Here is a 21,594-nt window from a genome sequence, read left to right on the forward strand (position 1 = left end):
AGGATTATTACGATGATTATATCTTGACATATCATGTTTTAAAGAATTACATATTCTTTTGTGTCCATTGCCTCACATGTCATCATAGCACATAGTGATATGCAGGTGTTATCTTCATTTCAGAAGTGAAAGTCTTAACCGTAGAGGCTTAGTTTGACCATTAAAGATGGTCAGATAGGTTCATGATGTCACAGATTTTGTACAGACACCCAAGAAAGCCAACACAGCTTTCCTGGAGTTTATATGACAAATAAGGAAATATATAGGACAAAGAAAAATTCTTTATTTGAGAGGACAGACTAGATAGTAGTTAGAAGAGATAGGAAAGAAGTGATAGAAATAAAATGTGGAGTATTGAAATCTCCCCAATCCACCTCTCCCATTACACCAAATTCCATTCCCTAGAAGAGAAGTGCAGGTCATGCTGGGACATGACTGGTAGAAGCTAGAGGTTCTTCTGGAATTCTTGAAGGCATCTGTAAAAGACATGCATCATCAGTGACCTTTGCACTTTACACACCTGTTTAATGCTCCACTAAAAGCCAGCATCACATATGAAAATGTATACCAACTGGATAAACCAGGCAGTGCCTGAGTTTTCAAGGATTCTTAGCTTTATGAAAGGCTCATCCAAGGGCTGTGTTTAAAATTGCATTCTCCTTGGGGCACTAAAGTGGTTTTCCATCTAAGCAGCTTCAACTTGTGACACAGAAGCGTTTCTGAAATTTTAGGTGAAATCCAAGAGCACCCATGTGTGTACATAATTTAAAAGAGAAATTACTTTTATTTTCTTTAAGCAAAGGGCATGAAATGAGCAATTCTGCAGCTTTAAGACATTGGTCTAAAAACAGTCTCAGAAAGCCAGCTAGATAAGAATTTATTCAACTTGTAATGCTTTTATTTTTTGAAAATGATTTTTCAAAGTCAAGTTTATTGATTGTTTTGCTTTTAATTTTTTAAACTAGGTTATTGGATTCCAGATGGAATCTATATGGCTTTACTGATTTTTCGTGAGTGTCAGTGTTAAAATGCATGCTCTGAATGAAGAGACCCCCCCCGAAACAGGCTTTGTGTGAGCAACAAGGCTGTTCCTTCACCAGGGTGCGAGTGGGCTGAGTCCAAAAAGAGAGTCAGTGAAGGGCAGTGGGAGAGAAGTTGGTTTTATAGGTTGTGGGGAAGGCAGTGGAAAGTTACAGCAGTTTCAGTTTAGGGCGGTTTTTTGCAAGCTGGGAGGGGGTCGTAGGGTGTGGAGTCACGAGGTTGGCCAAGGTTGGTTACAAAATCCAGTGGCCTTGTCAATTGAGGCCAGAATGAGAAATAGTAGAAGAATGTCTCAGGTTAGTTAGGTGCTGCAGGGGTTGACTGTCCTTCCATTTTTCATGATCTTCCAGCTACTTCAGGTTTTCTAATTCTGGAAGGCCCTCCAGAGGTGTACGTTCGGGTCGTGGGGGGTTGCCATAGTGTCAATGGCGCCATTAGTCAGCCTAAAGGACCTTACAGTCAGATAATACTAAACCATTAACTGCCAGATTATATGACTAAATGGCAGTTAATATAAATGCTTCTAAGCCCTTTTTGGGAGGAGGGGGGAATTTATGCCTTATCCTACAATTCGTGAACAAAACTGAAATATACTTGCTTTTAACAGATTCTTAACTATAACTATTTCTTACATTTGTTACTAACTTTATTATTTTGGTTGAACATTAATATTGAATGCAATAAAATGATTTTTAAAAAATGAATCTTTGTTTCTTCACTTGGTATGCTCATTATTTTGCAATATTTGGAACCACGTGCTCTTTTCTTAACCACACTTTGATTATGTGATTATATTTGCTAGAGCTGTTACAAATTAATCACTTTTTGGTTATGCTTGTTCTTTTGTAAGAAGTGTTTGTTTAGCCGTACATAAACAGAAGTTTATTTTGAGGATTCACTTTCATGTGAATAACTGCCTCCCAGCCAAATCTTTTTAATCACATCTCTTAGAGGAAGGAAATTTTTTCCTTTTCTTTTTTTTCTTCAAGAATTTCAAATTAACTGTTCGTATAACATAGAGAGATTTGTAAATTGGTGAAGGCAAGGGCTATGTCTTATATATTTTATATATACACCACAGCCTCACACAGCACAGGAGATTAATGCTTATGCAAGATTTGAAGAATGTAATAATTGTACAGGAAAAAACACAAATTATTTGCTTTGAAGTGACTTTATAAGGAACATCTCTAAATGAGCAATGTTCTCATAAAAAATCAGGATAAATAGACATTTTTTTGCCCCTCTGCACATATGCCTTTGAGGATTGTGTCCATTTTCATACACATGAAAAGAAACAGCCTCAAATCTGCTGAACCCTGGAAACCATAAAAGCATTTCCAGACTGTTTTTCTTATTTAATCATTGATCCCATTTCTCCTCAATCAGGGGCCCAGGGCTTTCCCGTTTGCTAATTTTTTTCTTTGTTTTAAAATACACAGTTACTTTACATACCATTTTATACTGTTGCTGAAAGTTGCTCAGGTCAACTCAGCCAACATTTATTTATGGAGGCCCTGTGATGTGTTAGCTAACGCCATAGATGGTGATGTTACAAAAACGAGTAGGATGCAGTCTTTGCTCTCCTAAAGGCCATGACCTGGTGGGACCCTAAACATGTGGATGGATGCCATTCAGTGTCATCGGTGCTGTCACACAGACAGGATGGACGTATTAGAGAGGCAAAGGTGGGCTTGGTGGCTTCTTCCTAGGGAATCAAGGAAACCTTCCCAGGGCCAGTGGTGCAGGATGAATGTTAAGATGAATAGATTTCAAGACAGACACATGGAGCAGAGGATATGTAGGGCAGAGGAAGGAGCGTGGGAGGGCAGGCCATGTGGCTAGAGGGCTGTGTAGGGGCCTTCTAGGGTACATGTAGGAGCCTGGACTTTATGTAGCAGGCAAAAGAAAATGAATGAAGGGCTTGAAGCAGTGGCATAATTTAATTAGATTTTCATTTTAGAAAATTACCCACATAACCATGGGAGAATGAAGTAGGTTATTTACATTTCCTTAAAACAGTACTTTTAGAACATAAATAGACCAAACATTAACTTTTCTTCCCCATTGCCTTAAACAGAACTTTACAAAAATCCCAATACACCCACTTCTGCCATGTGAATTTCCAAATGATTTATTCTTTGGCCAAGATATATTTTTATAGCACTTTAATGTTCTGTGTTTGTGTTTAAGAATTATGGGCTGCCTACCTTGGGTGACACAGATGCTACATTACTCTCCCTAATTCCCCTTGGCAGTGACAACAGGCTTCCCGTGTTTCTCCTCAAAGCATCTTGAAATAGGACTGTATTGAATGGGCATGACTGGGCTGCATATGTTAGGCATTTTCAGGAAAAGAAAGAAAGAATTTGTATGTGAATGAATCTGCGCAAGTGTCTGAAGGAGGAGGAGTGGATTCAGAGTAACAATAGACTAGCATGGTGCCGCGTGACAACGCTCAGAGATGTTCCTCTTAGCTGAAGTGGCTTCCCAGGATCTTACAGATTGTCTGCGGTCGGTGCTAGGCCAGAGGTCTTCAGTTCTGAACACGGTGAGATGGTGCTTCCGTGGCATTTAATGTAGTTTCTTTCTCCTTCTCTCACTTTGTTAGACTAGAAGCTACATTACCCTCTTAAAGGTTTTTAGCCCTTATCCCAAGGACTTTCTTGGATTTTTAACAGTGTCGTAATCTCCTTTTTAAAAAAAATTACTTATGTTATGGTAAAAAATGTGTAACATAAAATTTACACATTTATGTTTTAATATCATTAAACATAAATTACACATTTATGTTTAATTTAATGACAAAAATTTATCATTAATCCTTTCTAAATGTGTGTTTCAGTAGCTTTAAGTATATTCACATTGTTGTGCAATGTAATCTTTTTGTTTTTAATGAATATGTCATATTCCTTTCTGATCAGGTTAATGATTATTTAACATACTATTAAGTCTTGACTTTTATACCTCTTATTTTTTGCACATTCTCTTTTTAATCATAAATGCTGAATGAATATTCATCAATATTCTTTTTTTGAAGAATAACTCTCTAAAAGTACTGATAATACAACCTTTGATACTTCCTTTCCACTGTGGTTATATTTTTGCCCATATTATCTTTTGACCTCTTTCTATGTTTGTGTCGTTTTATGAGTCACAAGTGCACACATCATGAAGTGTTGAACCATGAAACTGGATACAACGTTAAAGACTCTGCACTGCTGTGTGGTTATTTCAGGTTATTGAGGTGTGGGTGCTAATTGTTTTCACTTCCTAGTCTGAAGTGAAAACAATGTGTTACCTGAAGGTTCCACATCTCCAATCTTGGTTTGAAAATAAACTAGGACTGAAAACGTGGAATGAAAATATATTCTTTTGTGTGTTGAAGGAATGAATATTTGAGTTCAAATTAATTTTTCTTAGGATAAGCTTTTCATTTTTATAAAATAATGTTTAATGATCTTGGGAAGAACGACCTTGTAGCATTTCTTCAAACATAAAATTTTCAAATTACACAAGTAATTATATTTCAAACTTTCAAATTAGAAAATGCCTGTACATTTTAGGATATGTTTGGTTATATGATTATTAACTACTGCTGAAATTGCAACAGAAAATTGAACCTCAAAACTTTTCAGTTATTGCTCTCTAATCTCAATCAAATAATATCAAATTACGCTGTTTCAAATGATATAGGAGATCATTCAGCTAACTGAAGAGAAAATTTAAAAGAATTATTATTTGTTCCTTATAACCATATTAAGGTCTGATTTATTTAAAAAACAATAACAACAAAAACTAATACAATTATTTAAAAACAACCAAAAAACTAATTCAATTTATTGTTATATGGAGGCCGTCATTTTTAGTTATGGTGGATATCGAAAGTTCACGAACACCCTAAAAGTATATGTCATTTTTATTGTTTGTATGGTGTGTGTGTGTGTGTGTGTGTGCGCGCGCACGCGCAGGCATGCGCGCACGTGCATGCATGCATATTTCTGGAGAGATAGTATTCACAACTTTCAACAGATTCTGAAAAGGTATCTGGATCCAAGCAAAGTTATAAACTACTATCATAGAGGTTACTTTGCACATTATTCCTTTTTACGTACGTACCCCAACTCACAACTAGATTTTGTTCCAGAAGTAGTTTGTTTATGAACTGGTTGTTTGGAACTTAGACCACAGTTTTCTATGAAAGTAATAATATATATTACACACACGCACACACCCACACACACAGACACACGTGTACACCAGACATTCCCTGACTTACAGTGGTTCAACTTAATGATTTTTGAATTATATGATGATATGACAGCAGTATGAATTCAGTACAAACGATACTTTGAGTACTCATACAACCATTCTGTTTTCACTTTCAGTACGGTATTCAATTACATGTGATATTTAATACTGTATTAGAAAATAGGCTTTGTATTAGATGATTTTGCCCACCTGTAGGCTAACATAAGTGTTCTGAACATGTTTAAGGTAGACTAGGCTAAGCTGTGATGTTCAGTAGGCTGAAATGTTAAATGCATTTTTGACTTAAAATATTTTCAACTTATGAGTTTATTGGTATGTTCATTGTAACTTGAGGAGCATCTGTACTTATATAAATATTATAGAACCTTAACAATGGTGGTACAAAGACAAATGAGAGAGACTTCCTGGACTCCAAGTAGTTTATAATCTAGGCCAGGGCAAAAGGCAGGTATAACCTACCCTTAACTGAGATTGACCTCCTAATTTAGCAGTGAGTTTCCTGTTCATTTTTCTGCAGCTGTGTCAGGATTCATTCCTTCTCACCACTACGCCCATAGAAGTATTAGGCAACTGGTATCCTTGGGATTCAGACACATGATAGAATAGCATGGGGACTTAAGCATTAAGGCAAATTTATGACATGGTTTCTATGGAAAGATGTACTCCTAGTTCTAACTCGGAACCCAGGTTCCTGGGACACAGAGAGTCCTTCACTTGGAGCCTCATTAGTGGATGCTGTCTGTGTGATGAATGAAGAGTACACTCACCTCTGCCATGGAGTCTCTCCCTCAAGAATCCTTTACACAGCCAGAATAAGGACCTTCTCATTACTAGTGGCCGTTTGTATTTGAAATACTCCTAAGTCAGACTTTTCTTTCTGAGGTGTGGCATGAAAATTTCTCCCCACTACCCCAGTTAGGTTCTTGATGAGGGACGTGACAATTCTTTGTAGCTAGACTACATAATTTCTAGTGGAACTTTTATAATGTATATTGGTTATTGACCAAAGGGAGAAGCTAAAGGTGAAAGAAGGCAGCGAGAGAAAGTAGAATGAGAGGGCATGAGTGCTTCATGACGTCACGAGATTTAGCATCTCATTATGCCACATAAAGAGTGGCAGTCTCTTAATTCATTTTTTGCTGCTTAGAACACCTGAGGCTGGGTGATTTATAAGGAAAATACATTTTTCTTACAGTTCTGGAGGCTGGGAGGTCCAAGGGTATAGCTGGGCGTCTGGTGAGAGCCTTCTTCCTGGCGGAGACTCTGCAGAGTCCCAAGGTAACACAGAGTATCACATGGCAAGGGGGCTGAGTGTACTAATATGCTAGCTCAGATCTTTCTTCCTCCTCTTATAAAGCCATCAGTTCTACTCTCATGTTAGCCCATTGATCCGTTAACCATTAATCTATGTATGGATTAATCCATTCATGTGGGCAGAGCACTCATGATCCAGTAGCTTGAAGGCTCTAGGTCTCATTACTGCCACATTGAGGATTGTCAACGTAAGTTTCAGAGGGGACATCAAATCATAACAGACAGTGTCAGTCTTTCTTGATAATTCTTAATGTTTTCTACAGGTCCTGGGAAAGCTTTTTAGATTAGGCTGTTAGCATATCATGTCATTGCATATGATGTATGCACATACTTTGCAACATGGATCAAGAAGATACGCTCCACCTATATAGGTAAATAGGGGGACATTTTGTCTTCAGAGAATATAACAAATTCATGTTTTAGAGTTAAATATGAATTTACACTAAGAATTATAATTACTTTAGCCAAATAATTTTACGAGATGTTCTGTGACTTGACTCAAAAATGTGTATGATCCAAGACCACAATAATTTTTAGCCTCATAAAAAGATGTGAGTAACTTTAGAAAGGACAGAGATTTGGATTAGCTTGTACATTCACCATTTGCTACCAAAAAGCCAGCATAGAGACTGTGTCTATAAGTCACTAATTCCTCAAATATGAAGGTGCCTCTTTGCATATCATACATTTCAAAAAGTTATACATTTTATGATGTTCCTCTAATAGTCTCTATCTACAAAGTAATTGCTACAAACCAGCATTTAAGATAATTATACCTGTTCATATTTTCTAAAAAATAAAAAGCAACGTAGACAGGAAATTAGTAACAGAGCAACTGAAAATTAGAATGACTAGATTCTATGTTGAGATTAATAGTCATGCATGTACAAATAATGTTTTTCCATAGAAAATAATCTTTGTGACTCTGGGTTAGACAAAGCTTTTTAGATTTGATGTGACTCATAAAAGAAAGAAATTCATAAATAGGACTTCATCAAATTCAGGATCCTCTGATCTTCAAAAGATGCTATTAATACATTGGAAAAAACAAGTCACAGACTGGGAAAAAATATTTGCAAGTCACATATTACATAATTATCTTGTATATAGAATATATAAAGGACATTTAAGATGCAAAAATAGGAAAACAGCCCAATTTCAAAAATGGACTAAAGATTCGAACAGTCAGTTCACCAGTGAAGATGTACAAATGAAAAAGTAAGCACAGGAAAATGGAAATGTTCAAAATCAGTAGTCATTAGGGAAATGCACATTAAAACCACAGTGAGATACTGTATACCTATTAGAACGCCTAAGATGAAAGGGACTGACTGAATGTTGTTGAGGATGTGAAGCAACTGTTGGCAGCAGACCAGTGGTTGCCTGGGGACGGGTCGTGATTGTAAAGGGATAAAGGAAAGTTCTGAGTGTGGGGAATATGTTCAGTATCTTGATTATGGTAGTGGTTTCCTGGCCATGTTTGTATGTCAGAACATATCAAATTGTACACTTTAGGTATGTGCAGTTTCTAATATGATCTTGATAATAAAGCTGTCAATTTTTTCCCCCTGTAATATTGCTTCCTTTGGTTTATATTTCTGACTTAATTGGTGATAACATAGATCTTTTTCCAGGGGTAAATTCTGAAGATATATGACCATCTAAAATATACAAAATAATTGGATGATAAATGTGGATTTTTACTCTTTCTGGTATAAATTTTACCTAATAGATCTGAATATTTCTGATAATTTTGACATGCAGTTAATACTGATATGCACTTACCATAACACTCTCAGCCTCAATTGATTTAAATTTTATTAATTTGACATATTTAGAAATTTCTATCATTATTTGTTTTTCCTCTTTTTTAATACCTTTGTTATGAATATGTTTTAATTTTTATTGTTATAAGCAAAATGTTAGTGCAATGTATGGAATAAAAGGTAGTTACAGAATACAGGTCAGTGTGACATTGTTGGTGTGTGTTATTTCCTTTCTGTATTGGGATTCCATGATATGAAATATTGCTAAAATAAATAGGCTTTGGGATGGGACCTGGGGACCTTTTAATTCCTGCTACAGAGAGTGGTGGTAACAATGTATTTGGTGATAGGGTTTGCCCTGTGTTTAAATGGGTCCTGGGCTCTGGTGATGGGAGAGATGATAGAAGATAACCTATTCCACCCCTGTATGTTAAGCTGGTACCATGTGGTAGGACATTGAAATGATGGTTTACTCTATAAAAATGAGTTCCAATTATAAAAAAAGGAAGGGGAGGGAGGCCTTAGAATGCTGGCATTAGATCTTAGCTTTTTTAAGAGTTTGTGCTTAATGTGGCCTGGAATTTCATTCACTCCAGCAGCACTTATAACTGCTGCCACATGAAGCTTATTAAGGGCAAGATTTTCTCCCAACACCTGGCCTTTCTCCCTGCTTCCTCTCAGGAGGCCTCTCTCACCATTGCTTCTGTGTGGACTCCAGCAGCTGTAATTGGTTTAGATGTGCCGCTAGACCCTACCCGAGTCTTGGGCAGTGCTTTTCCACCGTGGCTGCCATTCGAATCACCGCCTCCTTTCTCACCCGTCTCCCCATTGTCACTTCCCTGCCTTAAACATTTCACTAGCTTTTTGCACTTAGAAGAAAAAGCACACTCCCTGTTGTGTACAGCATATTCTGACTCTTGTCTCCCGTAACCTCCTCTCTTGATACAGTCCTTCTACTCCAGCTGTTATTTGTCCTGACAGTGGCTGCAAACACTTATTTACTTCTTCCAAGAAGCTCTTATAATTTGATGCCTGGCAAATACTCTCTGGACTTAATAGCGTAATGATATCATAATAATAACACTTTCTGCCGTCTATTGAATGTTTTCTCTAACCCAGACAGTGTGCTAAGTGCTCTACAGGCATTATCTTGTAATTAAGTTAGACACAACAAGCTTGTGAAGTGGGTATTATTATTTCCAATTTTTAGGAGAGAAAACTGAGGCGTAGAGTTGGAGTAACTTGTCCAGGTTCATGCTGTCATTGTGTGCTGGAGCCTGGCTTGAAATCTGTCTGTCTGACCCTAAATTGGCTCTTTGGTACTGACTCAGAAGTGTTTTGTTACCATTAAATTGTAATGATTCTACAACAGTTTCTGGAAGACAGACTTAGAGCAAGCTGTAGAGTAAAATTCTATTGAAATTCAAAGTAAATATTAATGCAACTTAACCATCTTACTGGAGACAACAAACTTTTCTCAATATATTATGTCTTTATGGTAGTAAGAGATAGTATTGTGTAAAAGTTGGAAGTGAACTGTGGAATCAAACAGACAGAGATATGATCTCCACACCTGCCATTTATTCACGTAGATCTCATTATCATATGTACCACATAATGTTCTAGGCCACTGGAGATATTGTCAGTGTGCAATACAGTGGGATGATTGAAAATTTTGGTTCCGTATAGAAGCTGTTTTTGTCTTGGAGTCTCACTATAGAACCATAACTCTTTTATTGAATCCTGTATAAATGTGATCTATCTTGGGCCCTATCCTAAGGGGGTCTGTTTAAGTCAGTGCTGTGACATGGCCTCTAAGGTAATCCTGCAGGAAGACTCTAGTGTAGTTTGCTTTCTTTTTCCTTTCTTCTTTTTTTTCCAATTAAAATGAAAAATTAAATTTAACTTTATTAGATATAATAAACTCAGGAACCTTATGTTCTAATGGGGTAGCACAATAAACATAGTAAATAAGTAAATTACATTCTGTGTCACAAGATGGAAAGTACTTCGTGGGGTGGGTAATAAGATCAGGATGGGGGAAAATATGGTGAACAAGAACAAGTTGCAGTGTGTAGCATGCAGTTACTCGGGTGGGTCTCATTGAGATGGTCAAGACCTGAAGGAGGTGAAGGGGTCAGCCAGAGGGCTATCTGAGGGAGGAAAGGGGAGGTAGTGCCAGCCTACAGCAGGAGTTTGTAGGCCCTCTGCAGAACAAAGCAGCTATTGCAGTAGAGGAAATCAAGAGAGGGAAAGGCTAGATGAGGTCGGAGAGAGTCAAAGTATTTTGCTAGTGAAAATGAAATGAACTAGCCTACATAAGGCACTTAACCAGAGCCTGGCCCAGGTCTACAGAGCCCCTGCCTACCTCTTCCAGCTGCGTCTCCCTCTGCTCCCTCTTGCAAAGTCTTCACTGCATTAATAACAGATGGCTCTTTGAAGATGCCCCAAATATCCATGTTGTTTTAACCTTTCTACTATTGCACACACCTAAAATGCCCTTCGTCCCCCTCTTGTCATTCGGATAAACTCCTTCCAGACTCACTTTGGGCCCTTGTCCAAAAAGACTGTTTTGACTCCCTCTGAGGCGAGCTGATGCTTCCTTCTGTGGAATCACCCTGCACAGTACTGTGTTTATATTTGTTAGAAAAATAACACCTGGCTGATGGTAACTAACATTTAATGAGCACGTACTATGCACCATGCACTAAGTCCTTTATTGTGTTTTTCATTTATTTCTCACAACAATCCTATAAAGTATGTCCTATTGTCATCCCCATTTTACAGATGAATAAATAAAGCCATGAAGACACTGAGTAATTTGCCTGAGATCATCCAGCTACTCAGTGGTGGCACCAGGAGGTGAATCCAAGGTTTATGGCTCCAGGACCTATGTTCTTTCGTAATCATTATATTACACTGCCCCTCCACCACATTTACTACATACAAGGCAGTATGCACATAACACTGTATTGCAAGTATTTGTGTATGTGCATGTGTCTTGCCTATTATTTGTGAATTCTTTGAGGGCAGGGAACCATGTTAAATTCACTTTTCCTCTTTGGGGCTTTGCACATGTGCAAAGCTGTGATGAGAGTATAATATTCTCTAATGTAATTTGTAAGACATGAGTCATACCATTCAAAATGTTGATGAAAGTGTGCCATTGGTTCTGAATTTCATTTGGTTTTGAGGTTCATTTTAATTGTGTCATTGTGCCTCTGCTTCTCTCCAGACCAGTATTAAAGAGGGACAGCTACTGAAGCAAACCAGTTCTTTCCAAAGGTGGAAAAAGCGATACTTCAAACTTCGAGGCCGCACCCTTTACTATGCAAAGGACTCAAAGGTAACTCAAGAGAATATGAGTTTCAAGCATTTGAGGCTATGGATGGATGTAAAGTTTTGGTCTGTAAGCTGTTTTGTCTTGGTAGTGCACTACAGCATTATGCTCTTACACGAATTCAATATAAATGCGATCCATCGTGGACCCCATCCCAAGCAGGTCTATTTGAGTCAGTCCCTTAGCATGTCCCTAAGAATAATCTTTTAGGAAGGCTCTAGTGTAATTTCATTTCTTCTTTCCTTCTTTCTTTAAGTGTAACCTTATTAGATGTAATAAACTCAACATTTTGGGTTTCCTCCTTTTACCTTGTACATCTTTACCTGACCATGGGAAAGAGAGCTGCTGTAGTCGTTAAAAATTCATGCTCTTTGGGAGGCTGAGGTGGGTGGATCACGAGGTCAAGAGATCAAGACCATCCTGGTCAACATGGTGAAACCCCGTCTCTAATAAAAATACAAAAAATTAGCTGGGCATGGTGGCGCGTGCCTGTAATCCCAGCTACTCAGGAGGCTGAGGCAGGAGAATTGCCTGAACCCAGGAGGCGGAGGTTGCGGTGAGCTGAGATCGCACCATTGCACTCCAGCCTGGGTAACAAGAGTAAAACTCCGTCTCAAAAAAAAAAAAAAAAAAAAAATTCATGCTCTGTGTTCAGACAGGAGCTCACATCCCACCTGCAGCGTATTCCAGTGGAGTGGCTGTGGACAGCATGTGCTGTTGAGAGGAAGCTTAAAGGAGAAAATACACATCGAGAGCTTACATAGTACCTGACATAAAATAATCACTCCAGTATGCTAGCAATTAGGGATAAAAATCATATTGAAATCAAATCAAGACTTAAAATAATTTTTATATAACAGAATCAAATAATCGTAATCAGTTTTTGGAGAAGCAATTTGTAAAAACTCATATTTTAGTATTACTTCAAAAATAAACCTTAGGATTTCTGGCTACTGTGCCCATTGAAGAATTCATTATTTTCATTTAAAAAAATGTATACTCCTGATATAATTGGTAGAGTTGTACACCAGGAGGTAAAAACAAGCAAACAAACCTAATTCTAAGTTTATGTATCTATAGAAGTAATAACCATGTAAAATAATCTCATTTTACAAGTCATTATGTTCAAAATTGTCCCTGGCTCCGTCCTGATTTTTCACATTTATCTCTAGACAGCGCTGGCTATTTGACAGCCTCCAGTTTTGGCTCATGCTACCATCACTAGGATGACTTTTCCCCCATCCGTACTTGACAAAGTTCCCTGTTTTCTTCAAGATCCCCTCAAATAGTCCTTATTCCATGATTCACGAGAGAGAGAGTTCAGCTGTTTTCTGCTGGATAAATCATCTGTGACCTTCTATAGCATTTCATTGTTTTTCTTTTTACTCTTAATTGTCTGTCTTACTGTAAAGTTAGTTTTGTCTGTTTAATCTCCTGTGGTACACTGTAAATTCCTTCCAGTCAACGAACAAGTCTTAGAATCAGATTGGTTAAATTGAAGTAGACTAGTTCAACTGTCAACTACTTAAAGTTTTAGTTTCTGCAGCTCTAGAGGTACACCGGTATACCTGCCTTGCTGGAAGAATGCTGAATGAGTGTGAATAGTGACTGACTAAAAGTGGGAAACATACATTTATTTACTAGGACCTTGCATTTTAACAGTATACAGAAAAAGTCATCTGCTACTTGCAAAGCAAATTCATCACCTCATTTGAACACATAGTTATAGATGAGAAAAATAAGGTTCAGAAGGTTCAGTTACTGTCGTGAGCTAAGCCAGGACTAGTTCTCAGCTCTCACCTTGCAAATCTGGAAACGATGATACTGCCTCTGCCTCCCTGCCAGAGCTGTTACAAGCTTTAGAGGGATTGCACTGTGCATGTGTATGCCATATACTCAGCAGGTTCCCGACAAGTGGTAGCTGTTATGCTTCCAGAGAGCACAGAACATGTGTATTGAAACAGTGTTCCCAGGGGGTCTTTAAAGTTCTTTTCAGTTTGGGATTTATGGATTAGTTGTGCTTTATGCTTTTATTTTTCGTTTCTAAGAAGAAATCGTGGCCAGGCACAGTGGCTCACGCCTGTAATCCCAGCACTTTGGGAGGCTGAGGCGGGTGGATCACGAGGTCAAGAGATCGAGACCATCCTGGTCAACATGGTGAAACCCCATCTCTAATAAAAATACAAAAAATTAGCTGGGCATGGTGGCGCGCATGCCTGTAATCCCAGCTACTCAGGAGGCTGAGGCAGGAGAATTGCCTGAACCCAGGAGGCGGAGGTTGCGGTGAGCCGAGATCGCGCCATTGCACTCCAGCCTGGGTAACAAGAGCGAAACGCCATCTCAAAAAAAAAAAAAGAAGAAGAAGAAGAAGAAGAAATCACAGAGAGTATCACTAACTTAACTTTTTTTCTTCCATTTTCTATTCCTAATTCCTGATATAGCTTCATAGTCATGACCTAATACTAAAAAATGTATTGAAGAACATTGTTTAGATTTTCTTCTAATGTGTTTGTGTTTTTTTTTCATTAACAGTCTCTGATATTTGATGAAGTTGACCTCTCAGATGCTAGTGTAGCTGAAGCAAGCACGAAAAATGCTAACAACAGCTTCACGGTATGGTTATATTTTGCTGACTCCCTTCTCAAAAGTTATAGAATGACCTTTCTCTTCAGCATCTACAGAATGCCCTGTTCAATTACAAACTGTTGTTAACTTATGCGTGTTGGAGTTCCTACCAACACAATCAACTTTAAATACACTGTATATTCTAACACCCAGTACCAGTTATGACTCAGTTAACCTGGGGTTAAATATACTTTTAAAAAAATTTTATCGTTTTTCCTTTTTAATTTTAGTGCTTTTTCTCACTTCCTTTAAATCAATACTTCTATTAATTCCATTGTTCTTGAATATTTAAAGTCTTAAAGATAATATTTTCTCCATCTAGTCTCCTTTCACTCCGTTTCACTCCAGTTGCCATTGTTCAGGCAGTTGCTGTCGTTCGGGGCTCCACTTCTCACTTAGGTGATTCATTCGGCAGCTCTGTTCCAGTTGGTTCTTTTCCGGTGACAGATCACATTGCTTCAAAAGACCTCACTGGTTCCACATTGCCTGCGAATTGCATCCCCAACTCAGTCTTCAGATCTCGTAAGATCATGCTTCAGCATTCCAGTAATACCGGACGATTGTTTGTCCTTCTGTGTCGCGTTAGTACCGCAGTTTTACCCGTGCCTGGGCTTTTCCTGCTCCCTCGGACTTCAGTGATTCCTTCCCTATCTGTCACTGTGGGAATCCTACCAATTCTTCAAACTTTATTTCAGATAGCCCATTTTTTCCAACTTCTTTCATTCACAAAGTATGGATTGAGTTGCCACTATGTGTTAAGCACAAGAAGTTCAGAGGTGAATTTCCCTCCACATATACCTGGTGTTGTTCAGCCAGATTCATGTGTGCTGAACTTATAACCACATGCTCCCTAGGTCCTCAGAGGTGCATTGTTCTTGCTGTGTTGTCACCCCCATCTACACTCCCTGTCCTCCCTGGAAAGCCACCATTCCTGACAGCAGCATGCAGTGTCCATCCCCTAGGCATGCCAGGGCAGGGGACACAGACTGCTAAACAGGTGCACAGCAGTGCTGTGATAGAGGTGAGCACTGGTAGGGGTGGAGGGAAGAGAGGACATGAATGAATTCAGATGTAGTCTTATTGATTTATGGGCATGTGGGATAATTCATAGTGTAAATATTCCTCTCCATCTCCCCCCATCCCCAGGGAGAGTTTAGTTTGAGAAGAGGAAAGCCAAGAATAGAGTCCTGGGAAAATGTTAAAATTCAAGGTTTAACCAGTAAAAACTGAGAGCATTCTTAAGTAAAGGAGAATCAGGAGTCAATGATGTATAATACCAAGTGGAAGAGAGTTTAAAGATAGATGCTTTGACATGTCGTATATTGTAGAGAAGTCAGGTCAAAGAAGAATTAAAAAATGATGCTTCAGTTCGTTAACTTGGAGGTCATTTGGTCCCATTGATGTGAGTAGTTTCAGTGCGGGGCGGAGCTGCGGGGCAGGCATTAGGCTGCACTGTGAATGCAAAGTGAAAGGCAGACAGAAACAGGGTAGGTAACTGTTTTCTAAAAGCTTGGCAGTTAAAAGGAGAACAGAGATAGTAAAATGTTTAGGTCAGAAGATAATTTTAGTTTTGTTGTTCTTTTGTTGTGTTTTAAAAATGATTTTGAATGCATTTATATGAAGAGAGGAGGAATAGTTAGAACCAAAAGTTGAAGACTCAGGAGAGAGAGGGAATGACCAATGAAGCATGGTTGCTGAGTAAGCTAATGGGTGTAGGAATCAGAGCACAGGTTAAGAAACCAGCGTTGAATGGGAGACAGAAAGCTTACGGAGGCAGGTGTGGCCAGGAAGTTTATGTATTTCAAAACCAAGTACTGATTTCTCAGTGCAATTGAAGGATAAGGTTATCTGCTGCGAGCAAAAGTTGAGGATGGTTGATAGTAGCTTCTGTAGAAAAAGAGAATTGAAACTGAACAGGGACCTATAGATGATTATTAAGTAGTGACTGGTGTCTACCAAAGATTAGAGTTCAAGTTTAGTAATGTCCTTACTCCCTGTGCTTATGATGTTTTCTTTAAGTGGGAGTAGAGAACAAACAAATGCATTGATCCAGGGTTGGTGGTTGATCCAGGGTTGGTGGTTGATAGGGCATATTGGACAGAAAGAGAAAGGGAGGGATTGCTAGATATTTTAGGGATCGATAACTCATCCATCTCCCTGCTCTTACTTCTCAGTTTTTGAGACTACAACACAAGGACTAGGGGACAGCTTTGGCTGAACGGCATCCAACAACCACTAAATACAGAGCTCCTGATAAATTGTTGGAGACCTGAGGCCAAAATGTTGCTTATTCCTTCTTTCTCCCACTTGAAGGTGGGGTAGGGTGAGGTGGAAGGACTTCACAGTCCCACTAGTAGGATTAGCCACTTGCTTCTCCCTGGGCAGTAAAGAATAATCCTCTCTCTGCTGGAGCCTCATGAAGGGGGAACAAGGGTTCCCCCAATCAAGACTTATGTATTTGTTTTTTAATGCTTTTTATTTTTTTAATGACACATAATGATTGTGCATATTTATGGGATACATAGTGATGTTTCAATACATGTAATATACAGTGATTAGATCAAGGTAATTAGGATATCCATGGTCTCAAACATCGACCATTTCTTTGTGTTGGAAACATTCAGTATTCTCCTGTAGCTGTTGGAAGCTATAGAATATATTATTGTTAGCTATGGTCATCCTATGGTGCTATAGAACACTAGAAATTATTCCTCCTATTTAGCAAGAATTTTGTATCCTTTAAGAGTTTGATCTGAAAGAGGGTTTCAAAATTTAAGATTTGAAGCATGCATTAATTTCAGGTAAAGATAAGGTCTAGGGTTTTAGAGTAGGAAGTATGGGTTTTGGAGAGATTATTCAAATCCTTTGTACAGGTCTTTATTGATCCTTCAACTAGGCATGTGATCTTTCCTGTAGTATCTTTCTTACAGAATTTAGCATATGCTGCCTTATACTTAGTTAAGTACTTATTTTTGGCTAGGCACAGTGGCTCACACCTGAAATCCCAACACTTTGAGAGGCTGGGGCAGGAGGATTACTTGAGGCCAGGAGTTTGACACCAGCCTGTGGAACGTAGTGAGACCCTCATCTCTACAACAAAAACAAAAATTAGCTGGGTATGGTAGCATGCACCTATAGTCCCAGCCACTTGGGAGGCTGATTGCTTAAGGAGTTTAAGGCTCTAGTGAGCTATGATCCCAGCCTGGGCAACAGAGTGAGACCTTGTCTCAAAAAAAAATTTTTGTTTTTACTATTTATTTTTACTCTAACCTCCTTGAGGATAGGGACTCTGTCATACCTTTTTATCTCATAGTGCCTTGTCCATAAGTATTTGTTGATTTTAAGTAATAAGATGAAAGTTTATTTTAGGCATATGAAGACTGTTGAACTATTTTCAAGAAATGTCTTCATTCAGCCAAACACTATCTTTGTTTATTGGACTAGAAATACAGGGACTGGTTGGGCACAGTGGCTCATGCCTGTAATGCCAGGAATTTGGGAGGCTGGTGGTAGGATCTTATGAAGTCAGGAGTTTGAGACCAGCCTGGGGAACATAGTGAGACCCCGTCTCTACAAAAAAAATATACAAAAATTAGCCAGGTGTAATGGTGCATGCCTGTAGTACCAGCTCTTCTGAAGGCTGAGATGGGAGGATTGCTTAAGCCCCAGAGTTTGAGTTGCATTGAACTGTGAATGCACCACTGCTCTCTAGCCTGGACAACAAAGTGAGACCTTGTCTCTAAAACAAAACAAAACAAAAGAAAAAAGAAACAAAAACAAATATAGGGACTAAAAAGTTAGGCAGATTGCTTAGGGTTTTAGGGCAAATGAATTTGGTAGAACTTTCTAGGGTATAAAATGGAGCAAGAGACATGTTTTTAATCAGTAATTGACAAATCTCCCTGTCTTTAAATATTTAGATATCTTACCTACCTCAATTATTGTGACTGCTACTGATGCTGTTATCGTGGCTTGTTCATGTCAAAGGTTAATGGTACAGTTTGATGTATTATGGCTGGAGGATCCAGGAATGGCTAAATTCTACTTCATTTCAGCCATCCCTCCTCTTGCTGAAGTTTCTAAGGGTGATGTATTGACAAAGTACAATAGTAAATGGAAACTACATAAATAGTAAATGGAAAATGAAAATCCGTGCTTTGCCTGAAGACTCAGGGCTGAACTCTTTGGTAAAATGGGTTCTAAAATGCAGGGCAGCGACTGACCTAACCTGAAAGGTTCTTCAGTATTGTTTCTGTGACATTCAATTGGTGTGAATGAGTCAGGCTTCGGTGGGGGGCACAGACACTAAGACAGTCGTGTCAAAGGATTTGGGAGACGATTTACACACAGTATCATTACTCTTCCATTCTTGTACAGGCTTTCACTCCCATCTGTGGAGTTAATAACTTTTTTTAGTTATCTAAATTGCCTCAGGTATTGTATCAGTTTTCTATTGCTGTATAACAACCAACCACAAACTTAGTGGCTTAAAAAAACAACGCCCATTTATCTCAGTTTTTATAGGTCACATAGTGTTGCTAGAGTCTTCTGTTCCAGGTCTTATGATAAATAAATAGATATGGGCTGGGCAAGGTGGCTAACGTCTCTGATCCCTGTACTTTGGGAGGCCAAGGTGGTTGGGTCGCTTGAGATGAGGAGTTTGAGACCAGCTTGGCCAACATGGCGAAACCCTGTCTCTACTAAAAATACAAAAATTGGCTGAGCATGATGGCTCACGCCTGTAATCCCAACATTTTGGGAGGTCCAGGCAGGTGGATCGTTTGAAGCCAGGCGAAACCCCCATCTCTACCTAATATAGAAAAATTAGCTGGGCGTGGGTGGTGCACGCCAGTAGTCCCAGCTACTTGGGAGGTTGACGCAGGAGTGTTGCTTGAACCTGGGAATCCGAAGTTGCAGTGAGTGGAGATCGTGCCACTGCACTCCAGCCTGGGCAACAGAGCAAGATTCTGTCTCATAAGAAAGGAAAAGAATAGATATGACAAATTTTTATGTATACTTTTATTGCCTCAAATTGGGCTAATTTTAGCCATGGTTTGAGTTTATGATTTCACAAGTGTCTTCTGCCATAGTCAACAACAATAAAACCTACTAACAACGAAAGTATTTTTTGTTACTTTAGGTAGTAGCGATGTGATTAAGGAATGGAAAAGGACAATTTCTGACAGCCTTTAGGTTAATGTTTATTAATATATTTGTAGTTCAAGCCAGGCATGGTGGCTCACGCCTGTAATCCCAACACTTTAGGAGGCTGTGGTGGGCGGATCACTTGAGCCCCAAGAGTTCAAGACCAGCCTGGGTAACATGGTGAAACCCCATCTCTACAAAAAATGAAAAAATTAACTGGGCATCGTGATGCATGTCTGTAGTCAAAGTTACTCAGGAGGCTGAGGTAGGAGGATTGCTTGAGCCCGGGGGGTGGAGATTGCAGTGAGGCAAGATCACACCACTGTGCTCTAGACTGGGCAACGGAGAGACATGCTGTCTCAAAAAACAAAAGAAAGAAAAAAAAGGAAAAAATAATAATTTATTTGTAGTTTAAGTTCAACCATGGCATTTTCTATGACTGTTAAATCAATAAAATGTTCCTTTGTATTGTTCATTTAAAAAAATTTTCATTTTAAAAATTTGATTGCTATCTGTATGGTGTTTTGGAAGTTTCATTTTCGCTTTAGCATTTTTATCTTTAACACAGCCCTATGCTGCATGTGAATGTATTCCTCCCATATGAGGCTGGAGAGAATTGATCTCCTTTTGGTCACACTGGTGCCACCCTGGGAAAGGGCTCCCAGACCTCCTGATGTTTAATCCAAGACTTTCCAGTCACACAGGGTCCTTTCCATCTGGGTAGTCTCTGCCTCTGCTGTTCTCTTTCTTCCTCAAATACTGCTCTCTTTCTCACTAATCAGGATATGTCTATCCCCAGATTTTTTTTTATTTACCCAATTTTTAGAGGATAGGAGCTTAGACCACGAAAGTCAAGCAGCCTGGGTTTGGGTCCTGACTTGGCTACATCCAGTTATGTGTCCTTAGACAAATTGGTTAGCCTTTTTAAATCCCAGTTTCCTCACCAGTCATTGAGAATAACAAGAGTGCCTGCCTCATATGTTTATAAGGATTAAATTAAATGTGATAATACACCACAATACCTAACACAGTGATGAGCGCATGCAGTTTAATAAAAGGGGCTATTATTTTTCCAAGTTTATCATTTCCCTATTTCCAAGTGGCTGTATGTTGCTAATTCCTGTAAGTTTGGGAATTTGGAAGAAGAATGTGGTGAACTTTATCTTGAGAAAACATTCCTTGCTGCTTATCTTTCAGAGGTATAGCAAAGATTTAGTTCCACTTTTATCTCATATTAATAACTGTGACTGGGAATAATAAATGGAATTATAATCTCACCTTGTTAGGTAAATGTTATTTGTGAAAGAAGAGCTATTTAATGATACAAAAGTCATCACGATCGCATGGTATATGTTAGCGTTTCAAAGCATGCTGTTCAAATGACTGTTTTCTTTAAATTTTAACGAAGATTACACTAAATCTTAAATGAGTCACAATTTTAAAGATATTGTATTGGCATTGTTAAAACTTCTTAGGGGAGTTTGCTAGAGAAAGCAGCATGTGTTTTTTTGTTTGTTTGTTTGAAGCAGAAAGAAATACAAAGTTAATATATGTCATTTGTTTAACTACTCTTAACATTTTCAGGGGCGGTCTGTAGGTGTGTGTGAAATTTCACGGGTACTGCACATTCACACTGGCTTACTCGGTTGATGAAACACAGGCACCCTCTGGTAACACTTATATTTAGAACTAAACGATCACTGGAACAAAGAAGGATTTTAGTTCAGGGGTCACTTGCCACAGCAGATGGGACTAAAGTTTATTAGCATTAGATTATGATTCTTTCTATGAAAGAAAGGGTTTAAAAAGTCTACATAAAAAGACACCAATAAACATGAGAACATACTCTTATGGCGCACCGAATATCAGAAATTATGCGTCCATAATATAATTGAAATGAGCAGTCTGGGTTTTAGTGGTACGGAACAAAATGTTCTTAAGAATTCCTTTAATGTTTCCTTTCTATTTATTCTGCTTTTCTTTTAGCTTCCTCCCAGTTAATATAGTTTACTTCATCTCTCTCTCAGAGGGAGATCACATCCTTTGAACTTAAAAAGCTGTCAGTTTACTTTTCTCCATTAATCTATCAAT

The 21,594-nt window shown here is 38.5% G+C and overlaps 1 protein-coding gene across 3 annotated transcripts in view; it reads left to right on the forward strand.

The window, feature by feature from the left end:
• Positions 1-21,594, forward strand: part of DGKH (diacylglycerol kinase eta) — a 194,560-nt gene that overhangs the window by 66,838 nt on the left and 106,128 nt on the right. For 2 of the 3 annotated variants that reach the window (XM_012476780.3, XM_012476781.3), the window contains exons 2-3: positions 11,629-11,739; positions 14,266-14,346. In XM_012476780.3, coding sequence (XP_012332203.2) covers positions 11,629-11,739; positions 14,266-14,346 — 192 coding nt within the window. Of the gene's footprint in view, positions 1-11,628; positions 11,740-14,265; positions 14,347-21,594 lie in introns of those variants that run through there. The other variant, XM_064361779.1, reaches the window with a different exon arrangement.

This window comes from Aotus nancymaae, unplaced genomic scaffold (assembly GCF_030222135.1).
Source record: "Aotus nancymaae isolate 86718 unplaced genomic scaffold, 86718_ANA_hifiasm-v0.15.2.pri h1tg000043l, whole genome shotgun sequence".
Classification (NCBI taxonomy): Eukaryota; Metazoa; Chordata; class Mammalia; order Primates; family Aotidae; genus Aotus; species Aotus nancymaae.